Source organism: Brachycentrus maculatus, unplaced genomic scaffold, assembly GCF_059751285.1.
Source record: "Brachycentrus maculatus isolate JH-2025_06_01 unplaced genomic scaffold, ASM5975128v1 h1tg000445l, whole genome shotgun sequence".
Lineage (NCBI taxonomy): Eukaryota > Metazoa > Arthropoda > Insecta > Trichoptera > Brachycentridae > Brachycentrus > Brachycentrus maculatus.
Window position 1 is genome coordinate 330,228 of NW_028281193.1, and position 11,322 is coordinate 341,549.

The window sequence follows — 11,322 nt, forward strand, 5'->3', positions numbered from 1 at the left end:
TAACTTCAGTCGAATTTGATACCGACAACAACAACAAAAAGCCTGTTAGCTTTCCAACGCCAGGAGGGAATTAATGAGACTCGATCCTCTGACTTTTAGGAACTTAGCTGAAAGATAAAGCACCCTACCTGACTTGGCGCCTTTATTCTTTGATCCAAAAAGCCAGTACTCCAGATACATAAGAAGAAGAAAATATGATAAAGTTTCTAACACTGAAATCCAACCATAACCCAAAATGGTTTGTCTTTAAAATGGACTATTCAATGCAGAAGAGTTTTTTTTACCTGAGCTTTATTAAAATAATCTATAGAAAAGATAAAAGCTTATACAGAATCATAAAATATTACAATCACTTAAATTATTAAAATGATGATGATAATTATTTATAAAATTGATAAGTTTCACCTCTCCAGTGATATTGCGAACTCTAGTAATATGTATTGCGAACAAAAAGATTTAAATAATATTTAAAAGGAAAAAAGTAAAAATAAAAACTATAGTATTATGTGTGATACATATTTCATTTGACCAAATTATTCCGAACATTATACCATATTACAATAATTAAAGAAAACACTTTGTTTTTTACCACTTGAGTTTAATTATAGACTACATGTTTCAGAAGTTAAACTTCCATCATTCAGGTCTGTATAATAACTAAAATATAAAATATAAAATTTTTCTATAAATAAGGAGAGGGGAAAGTAAGGGGAAGGGGTTAGTCAAGGAACGGAGTTTGAAAACAAAGGAAAAATTGAAAGCAATGGCGAAGAATTTTGAAACAATATATTATTTAATAAATTATTATTAGAATTCAGGTTTTTTTGTATTTCTAAATTTTCAAGATAATTCCCTCTCCTTATTTATAGAAAAATTTTATATTTTATATTTTAGTTATTATACAGACCTGAATGATGGAAGTTTAACTTCTGAAACATGTAGTCTATAATTAAACTCAAGTGGTAAAAAACAAAGTGTTTTCTTTAATTATTGTAACATGTCTTACCACAAAGTTAATGCCGAAACAATAAATAAAATATACCATATTACCACTAACATATGACATATTAAGAAAACAAAATACTTTGTAAGTCGATTATATTTATTATTAAATTATTAATACTGGTAGCTGTAGTAAAACATTTTATACCATTGTTACTAATCAATTCCTAAAATGCTAAGGAATTTTTGTAACTTAAATTACCATGCTATTTCTCACTTGATCTTCTACTGTTTTTACTTTCTTTGTAGTACCAAAATGTCCTACAAAATTTATGAACGGTTACAACTGTAGTTCCTCTATGTATAAGTTTTTACCCAAAAGATATATTATCAAGTCTAAAGTACATATATTATGTATATGCATGCCACAAGCATAAACAGTCTTTCATGGACATTTCTATAAATTTAAAAGATTGAATTTTTAATTGACATTAGTTTAAAGTCTTCAAAAAAAATTATCTCAAATGTAAATCAAAATAAAAATATGAAAAAAAAATAATGTAACACAAAAGGAAAATATTATTATTACGTGCGGAAGGAATTTTAAAAAAATCCTCATACATACTAAAAAGACATGAAACGTGTAATACCTTAATGTTGAAAACACGTAAAATTAAAATCAATTATTAAAATGCATTTTGTTTTGTATATTTAGATAAATTTGCAAAATATGACAAACAAAAAAATATGGTTTTGTATAAAATACTTTTATACTTTGACAAGTTCATTCCCAAGTATTTTAACAGCATAAAGTCCAAAAATATGCATGAAAAAATATATATATAACAAATGATTCATTGAAATAAGCTCTTATACAGAAACCTATGTACAAAAACACAGAGCATATACAGAAACAGCTCCATAACAATCTAGGGGAAATAATGATTCTCTACTATCCCTTCTTTCTTTTTCACATTCTAACATTTGTACGATACAAAATGAACACTAAGGTGCGTTATATTACTATTGTATTATATGGCTAAGTACATTTTAAAGGACTGTTTGAGAATGGACTGAGAATCATCCTTAAAATAAATTTTTAGTTTTACGTAACTAAATACTTAAATTTTACATCCATTGGGTTGAGGATTTGTTGATTTAAAAGATTTACTCATCCATGTTAAAGAGAAATAAAGATAGAAAGCTATAAAAAATGACGTTGGAATTAATTTGATAAAATTTTGAAGCTACTAAATAAATAAGAATAGCCGGATTGTCATAAATGCCACATACCCAATTATGTATATCCCTTCAGAAAAATAAATAAATATGCAAACGAAAATATCTTAACGATTTGGAATTTAAATATCTTACATGTCACTGATATGTTATGCGGCATTGTATAAAAACATCCAATAATAGTTACAAATTAATACAAAATAAGAAATTTACAACAACTGTTGATTTTTTCTTAGTTGTCAAAATAAACAGATTTTTCCTTATTTTTCCCAATAAATAATAGAGAAACTAGTAAAAAGGGAATATTTTATAAAGGTTATACAAAAATTTAATTATTGCCAAACAATGGATTTATGCATAAGGAATAAAACACTTGTTTGTAGGGATAAAAGAAATGGATTACCTAAGGTAATCTCCCCTAAAAAAACATCAAAATAAACAAAGATATGTATTTTTTCCAGAAAAAAGTTGTAGCAAGTATGACTTCAAATTGAATCCATACGATGCTTAACATTATGATTTATATTACATTAATGGGCAAGCAATTTTAATTTTTTAAGTGGTTATGCTTAACTAAATTAATGAGCTTTTTATTATTTAAAGTATAACCCAAGATTCAACAAAGAATAAGACAGTTTAAAAATGCATTATTAATTATAACAGCCAGTTTTCGCCATAAAAGTCATCATATAGGAATGTTGAGTTTTAACTAAATCTCAATAAAATATCACTTTACTGAGGATTAACTCGTTCAATAGAAGAACTGGCCTCCTGAGATTCAATGTGTAGTGATTCTAGAGTGATGAAGGTTACAATTCATCGTGCTCTCGTATTGAACTAGAATTTAGGAATTGTTGAAATAGTGGTTGAGATTTAACATAGTCGGCACCAACATTTACGAGCCGGATAAACTCGTCAACATCAAATGCGAAATTGGTAAACTTTGGATGCGCTCCTCCTTCTGGATGATGCCCCTGAAAAGATGTTTTTTTGTTTCAATAAAACAGGCTATAAAGGAAAGTTTATGAGGCAAAAAATAGACTAAGTATATATTTACCAACTCTAATTACACACCATTATCTGATCTTAACACATTTCGGATGGGTATTTTTTACACCTGCAGACCGCTGCCGACAGGATTTGATAATTATGTACACATGGTTAAGATCTTAATAAAGAGATTGGGATATAATACTCATATAAAAACATGGGATAATTCCTTCTTTTCTGCCTTTGAAATAAGGCCAGCGCAGAAGGTAAAAATACCCTTCCCGTCCTTGAGCATTGATCAATCAAACGGGTAGAAATACTTTTCCCGTCCAAAGTGTTGTAAGCCTCAACTATGATCCACCGATGATAATATCTGGTGAGCAGTTTAGTTACTAAATGAAGAAACATAGATTAAATTGTATTGTTCTGATATTGGATTAGACTTTGTCTGCTTTTTTGTTCAGTTATCAACCATTACTGTGAGTTAGCAATTGCAGGTTATTTTCTTTAAAAAAGTTAATATTCCCTCAATTATTGTACCTACCATAGTTGGAAGAATGTTCAATAGATGGACCAAAGTTATATGCATCATAGTTATGCATGATGTGACACATACGTATATTTTAAAGTAATCATATGCTAGTTTATAAAACTTTTTAAGTGCATTAAAACAATGTTTAAGATATTCATTGACATGCAGCAAATAAACAAATATTATTGACAAATACACAAACATTATTGAGAGAAGTTTTATACTTTATATCAAATTCAAGTAACTCGGTACCCTTTTTTAGAATTAACTATATTGTAGTCATACAGGAGAAAGTGACCAAGTGAATTGTTTTACAAAAACGTGATCATTGACTATTTGATATCTTACAAGCTTAATATTGCCCTGAAAAAATCCCAAAGGATTTTAAAGTTGGAAGTATAATATACACTTTCTCCTGTACGACTACGATATATTTGTTAGAAATGTGAAAACAAAAATTTCATTTACCTGATCTTCCTGAATCAACTTGTCTTTATTTTCCCAAGTAATATATTTTACCCCACGTAACCGGGCTAAGTCATAATAACAACCACTATCCTCACAGTTATATCTGAAAATTTTTAAATATATATTTTTTTAAATTGTGTATATTTTTATTTCTTACACAAAAAATTCATTACTTTTATAGTATTATTATTACACTTATGCATAAATACAAGATCTCACCATACAAAAATACACTGAACTCTCCATTTATACGGAAGATTTGTTCCATGCGATACTCAGAGGTTATCATTCTATATAGGCTGAAAAGCAGTGCCTACCCTGAATTACGGATTACATATTTACTTTTGTTTTATAATTCTTATGTTCATGTTTTTTTTTTCCATTAATATTTATATCAAATATAGCACAAAAATCTTTATATTTTCCAATTATGGGCAAGTATTTTTATTGAGTGGGTTACTACTTAACTATCATGAACAAAAAATGAAATATAAGTAGTGCAAATCATATCAGAAAAAGAACTTCTCTTTTACAACTGCTTTTTGCAATACAGAAAAGGTGAATATAAAAGGAGATATAATTGAGTAATAATATGCCTAATTGGCATGACCATTGGTAGGTTGGTTCTACCAATCAGATGGAAAAACAACCAAGCATACCGAAACTGAATATGAAGGGTAGTAATAGAGATGGAATTTTCTTGGAGAAAATAAATTTGAATATAGCTTAGCTAAATACAGATAATTTCTATACTTACAACTCAAAAACGACTGCCCAGTCCGGCAAAAATAATAGATGTGTCAATCCAGCTCCATGGATGCCAATAAATATATCTGTATTATGTGTAATACTCAATTGTTGTGAGAATGGAATATTCCTATTGTACACTACTCTTTTTACATCAAATTCTGGTGATTTGTTCAAAGCATCGAGGAGTTCATCTTCGTTGAGTATTTTTCTATATTTTGTCTCGCGTGATAATAATGTAATTCTAATCTTTCTGTTCTCCCGTTCTCTTTTAACAACATTTAAACCATTGAGAACATGAGTTGAAAATGCATGGAATAAACCACTCTTTTCACAGCCATAAATCTAGAAATAACATAAAGTAACAACTTTAAAACAGTTTGCTAAAAATCAAAACGTAATAAAATTAATATAAAGACATAAAGTAGACTGTATATACATTTAAAAAAAGCCTCAAAATGCGATTTAGAAAATCGAAAAAGTATGTGCAAAAAACATATTCTTTTTAGTAAACACTTCAATCCAGAAAATAAAATAAAAATATAAATTACATATTTGGATAGAAAGTAAAAACTTGTATCAACCCTCTGATAACCTTCCACTGGGATATTACAAAGACCATCATCAGGGCTGATTCTACTAACATTTTATATGATACTTAAAAGTAGCAATAATGATAATAATAATAAGTGTTTTTATTAATTTACTAATATACTTGTAACTTACTATAGGGGTGTTGTAAAAAAGGCCGAATATCATTCTAGGCAACAGTGGAAAAACAACATTTTTGAAGCAAACAACTTCTCCTCTGAATGTTTTGAGATCCCAAATCGGATTATTTGTGAACGCATTCCAAGTCTCCTTAAATGCAGACTCATAAGTGAATGTCTCCCAAATAAGTATATGATTGTCCTTGGAAAATAAAGAAGGATGCGTAGAATTGACGTGAAGAGATGTATACAGGTTGAAAAAATCGCAAAAGTGATGGTACATATTTACAGCTGAAAAAGAAATGAAAGGGTTATTTTTCCAATGAAATACATACACTACTACAAAGTCACACAATTAGAGTACTTTTCTAATTTTGACTTAAATCAAAACATTCAAATAATTTGTAATATAAGGTCTAAAAAAACGGTTGTCATTTTTTAGAATTACTATGTTCAAATGAAAATCATTGTTTGGAATTATTTTCAATAAAATGAATGATTACAGACTAACACTGTTTAAGAACCATTACTATAAACTCTTTACTTAAATTTATGTATTAAAAAAGAAAATACCTAAAGTAAAATGCTATGAATTTCACAATATAAAAAATATGTATTTATTTTGTAAAATTCATGGGGATAATATTGATTCTGTATCTTGGCAATATTATATATTTATTTCCGATCTTTTACATGAAGAAAACTTGATTCCTTGAATACAATTAAGTGATTTAGGCACACGCTAAAAAGGCCTACAAACCCATAAGCATTAAAAAACCATGCACAATCACATACTTGCATCAATCTTCATGATGAATGTAGGTTTTTCTATTACAACATCACATAAACCATCCTGAATGGGTCGACGAGGAATGCTCTCGAAATATCTCATTTCCGGCGCCCAAGACTGAAGCGGACTAATATGCTCCGCTTCTTTATGCAAACGTTCTTTATGAAATTTGCAGTAACCACCTGCAACAAAACAATCAGGCATAAAATGAGAATGAATGTATTCATTTAATTTATTTGAACAGAAGTTTATTAACCATGTGTACAAACATATTAATTTAGTGTTATTAATGAATGACTCTTTAAATTTTAAGTGAATTCAAATGATCAATGTCATTAATTACCAAAACATTATTTTGACGGAACCGTTTGATTATGAATGAAGTGTTTTGTTCGCCACTAGAACTAACTAGAAAACATATGATTTTTCTTATAATTCTGTAATAAAAGTTACATTTTAAAGTAAACAGCAACTATATCTTCATTGCTTAGCTCAAAACTATAATTTTGTAATAACTATGTTTATTGCCAGTAATAAAATTCACTTTTTTTAATTTTTTTATTATGTATTACTTACAATTTTAAATTATTAAACTTTTAACAAAGTTAAGTAGATCAAAAGTAATTTAAAAAAATTACAAATAGAAACCGTTAATGCAGAAACCGTTAGTCAAAATGTATTACATGTACAAGGGACTCATACAAGCAAGAAGTTTGCAAGTAACACAAGCTAGTATGAGTATGGGTGTGCAACCTTGAGCACCCTAACTATTGCTGGCTTAGACATTCCTCCTGCATTTCTTTTGATTATTGCAATACCATCCTTCACCCTAAGCTCCTGTATCCCATCCAAATATGTTCCAAATAGATTTTTAGAAATAGTGGTACGATCAATTTAAATTTAAATAAATAAAATATATTGTCTACTCAAACAAGTGGTGAGAGAGACAAATAATTTTTAAAAATGTGGTGAGCAAGACTAATAATTTTGCCTTCATATAATAAACATCAGATTAACACCACATCAATCTGTTGCAGTGCCGTTTGAACGGTCTGGGTGTGGATGGGGGTCAAATAAAAATATTATAAAAATAGTACCCACCTATTTGTCCAGGATTGAGGATATCCATTTTGTATCTTAAGTTATCCCCTCTACTAGCTAAATCTGTAAAATTTATCATCACATTACGCCCGCGGCAGAACCTGGAAACATATCGTGTGTATTTAATACATAATAAATACATTTATTCCACAAAATAAATTAAATAATCAAAGAAATCCCCACCTTAAGTATTTGGAACACTCTAAAAACGTGTCATCAAAAAATAAGGGTTCACACATCACCATCATCTCGCCAAGTTGCTCTTTGACATATCCTAAAAACATATATCATTCAATGATAATTTATTTGACATATCCTAAAAACATATATCATTCAATGATAATTTATTTGACATATCCTAAAAACATATATCATTCAATGATAATTTATTTGACATATCCTAAAAACATATATCATTCAATGATAATTTATTTGACATCCTAAAAACATATATCATTCAATGATAATTTATTTGACATATCCTAAAAACATATATCATTCAATGATAATTTATTTGACAAGAAAAAAAACAGAATGTACAATAAATTAAAACTTGGGGTTATTCAAATACTATTTAACCTTCTATTAATATTCATAGATGTGAGATTAAATTTACAGATTACACTCAATGCAAAAACATAAAAATAAATGCTCGATTCACAAGGACAGAAGGGAAATGGGTATGTACACGGTGTAAGTTCTAGTAATAATCTTTGAGTCAGACTGAGATAATATAATTCGACTTTTAAAAATATGTATATTTTCGACCATCTGGTGTCACATTAAATATAATAAATCGTTCCCAGGACAGTTTGTCCTCTTAAGGTAGCTGTTATAGTAACTATAATGCGATCCATCAAACTTCATAATGAATTACATAATGCAGAAATCATGTTTTAAAAAAAAAATCTAGAGTTTAAATTTAAAATTCAAATCATTACCGTGCGGTTTCCTTTTACACAGAAAAATAAAACGATTACATTAGTACATATATTGGTGGTTCTAGTGTTGACTTTATACATAACGAATTACATTCGTTTTTTAGTGAAAGAACAGATGAAGCAATTTAAGTGATAAATGTGTTTTTATAAACATTTTCTTTACTTTTGCATCTAAAATTATAATAAACAATCTTACTTAACATGATTCATACATTCATCGACAGAAAGACAAAACCTTTTAAAGAAATAATAATACCAAAGTCTCCTTGAGCGTAGAAGGTATCTACTTGAGCCTTTTTTGTTTTAACCCATCCTTTATGATCCCCTGGACAGTATGGCATAGAGTAAGCATCTAGAGCTTTACAGTGTGACTCATATCCCCAACACTTTTCTTGGTTCAAGTACTGTTTATAAAGACAATCATCGTCCTCTGCACATTCTTTGGCAATTTGCGGAAAGGCATTAAAATAATAAGGTAAATGTGATTCAGGAACATTAATATCCGTGAGGTTAAGAGAAAGGACATGCGTAAATAATAAACATAAACATATTTGTATGAAGTCACAAATGGAATTGTAACGAGTCACCATATTTCTGATAACAAAATGTAACTTTGAAAGAACAAAAACGTTCTAAGAACGGCAATCTGACATATTTATGAAAACATAACCTCCAAAGCGAATTGTCAATGTGACAGACACTTTTTGTTCACAAAAGTACACGCACATATGATTCAAATGCCTGCTCATAATTGTACACGTCAATGAAGAGTATTTTTTTACAAAACGTAGACGTTTATAATGATTATAAGATGGACTAATACAGTGGTGGCGGTTTGGTTTTTGATCCTCGTGAAAAATAATTGCTTTAAAACTAACATACTTTTATTTAACAAATGTAAAATCAGTTTTGTAGGTGAATTAGTGTTTCTATTATTATTAATATAACATTTCTTAGATTAGTTTGTTTATTTCCCGTGTTTCCTCTACCCACAGTCAAGGTAACAATAATCTTTTCATACTTATAATATTTTTTATTTAATTATTTTTAAATTTCAAACGTTTGGTTTCTTTCTCGCACTACTCACTTATAAAAATGAGTGACAAAGAAAAACCTCCGGACCCTCCGGATGGAGAATCAGATTCGTCACAAGCAACGATGGAGTCTGTCCCGGATGCGGCAGATTTCATCACAATTCAATGCCAAAACAAACCTAAAAAACAAAGAATGACCAAACGTAGTGAGAGGAAATCGAGTTCCGACTCGGATCGTCTCGTTCATAAATGTCCAAGTCCACGTAATGTTGTTTCTAATATTGCTTCTGATTTACCTATTCAGTCAATTTCTAACCCAATACCGAACTTACCTACAAATACGCTCACAAATACACAAACAAAAGTCCCATTATCCCGCTTATACAATGGAATGGACCGTGCTCCATACATTGTACATGTATCAAAAATCCAGGCTGACAGCGAAACCGCAACCAACCTTTATGATATTGATTTCGGTCGCTTCCTTCACAGAAATAATATTCGGACGGCCTGGAACGGAATCAAGTCCGTCGGCCGCAACCGTCTTTCAGTGGAGTTTAAGACGGCGAACGAAGCCAATTCATTTTTAAATTTAGATTTACTTAAAACGGCAAAATATAATGCATTTATCCCGTCTTACCAAGTAACAAAACTAGGAGTTACCAAAGGCATCCCTTCGCATTGGTCTGAACAGGACATTGTGGAGAATGCTGAGGTTCCTCGAGGATTCGGTAAGGTCCTTAAGGCTCGACGATTGAATTATCGATCGAGAACAGGGGAAACTGTCGAATGGAAACCTTCCAACACTGTCGTCTTGACTTTCGACTCCAAGTCACTGCCTTCGAATATTTCGATTTTTAACGTACTCCTTCCCGTGGAGCTTTATGTGTTTCCAACGATACAGTGCTACAAGTGCTGTAGATTTGGACACACAAAAACTGTATGTAGATCCCTCGCACGCTGCTATAAGTGCGGGTCCTCACACAATGGGGATACTTGCAATGTAGCAGCTGAAGTATACAAATGCCTCAACTGTTCAGGAATGCACTCTGCCATTAGCAAGTCATGCCCGGAACTTAGCAGGCAACAAAATATTAAACATACAATGGCGGACAAGAGCATTTCTTATATAGAAGCATCAAAAATGTTTAATAAATCCACAGTCTCTTATGCAGAAATGGCATCAAAAAATCCTACTTTTACATCCAAACCAAAAACGACCATACACCCCACTCCCTCTACATCCTTCAAAAAGACAGTGGAAAAAAAGTCAAAGTCAAGAGGCGTGCCTCCTAATCCTCAAACACATATCGACCCCTCACTTCTTTATTTCCCAAATGGACAGTCTCCATCGGGATCTAACGGAGGTGCTTTCCCCAACACAGTCCCCCCAAAACCAGACACGAACTCTACACTCATCACTACAGTCCTACACCTCATATTATCACTCTTACAAAAAAACACCAAAATACCGTCCAACGTTGCCCATCAACTAGTTCAATCGTTAAATTCCCTTTTAACAAAAAATGGCTCCTCCGATGAGGATTCTTCAGTGGAACTGCCATAGCCTTAGAAATAAGAAAGAAGACCTTCTTAATTCACTCCACGAAGAATCTATATCTGTTGCGGCCGTCTCGGAGACATGGATGATACCGGGATCCATTATTGGATTTCGGGGCTACCACTGTCTCCGAGACGATCGCGAAGATGGAAAGGGCGGTTCCGCCCTTCTCATCAAAAACTCCTTACCATTCTCCCCCATCAATGTTAGGCCCGAAGGTTGCCCTTTCCAAGTGACAGCCGTTAGGGTCTGCGAATTGACCATCCT

The 11,322-nt window shown here is 30.9% G+C and overlaps 2 protein-coding genes across 2 annotated transcripts; one reads left to right on the top strand and one right to left on the bottom strand.

Moving 5' to 3' along the window:
* Positions 1-1,081: 1,081 nt before the first annotated feature.
* On the bottom strand, positions 1,082-9,193 carry Eogt (EGF-domain O-GlcNAc transferase). Its single transcript, XM_088271530.1, has 8 exons — positions 8,717-9,193; positions 7,703-7,793; positions 7,520-7,620; positions 6,424-6,600; positions 5,645-5,919; positions 4,929-5,263; positions 4,172-4,274; positions 1,082-3,155 (listed from the first exon to the last, which is right to left on the bottom strand). The coding sequence occupies exons 1-8, from the start codon at positions 9,048-9,050 to the stop codon at positions 2,991-2,993; spliced, it is 1,581 nt and encodes a 526-aa protein (XP_088127656.1). The 5' UTR covers positions 9,051-9,193; the 3' UTR covers positions 1,082-2,990.
* A 362-nt stretch (positions 9,194-9,555) lies between these two features.
* On the top strand, positions 9,556-11,061 carry LOC148302488 (uncharacterized). The gene has a single exon (XM_088271528.1). The coding sequence runs from the start codon at positions 9,556-9,558 to the stop codon at positions 11,059-11,061; it is 1,506 nt and encodes a 501-aa protein (XP_088127654.1).
* The last annotated feature ends 261 nt before the right edge of the window (positions 11,062-11,322 follow it).

Bases quoted from the DNA above. Each gene is read 5' to 3' on its own strand.
- Eogt (XM_088271530.1), bottom strand. From the start codon at position 9,050: ATGGTGACTCGTTACAATTCCATTTGTGACTTCATACAAATATGTTTA. The intron at 7,794-8,716 runs GTATTATTATTT...ATATGTTTTTAG, and splicing joins CTACGCTCAAGGAGACTTTG to GATATGTCAAAGAGCAACTT. The intron at 4,275-4,928 runs GTAAGTATAGAA...AAAAATTTTCAG, and splicing joins TGGGCAGTCGTTTTTGAGTT to ATATAACTGTGAGGATAGTG.
- LOC148302488 (XM_088271528.1), top strand. From the start codon at position 9,556: ATGAGTGACAAAGAAAAACCTCCGGACCCTCCGGATGGAGAATCAGAT.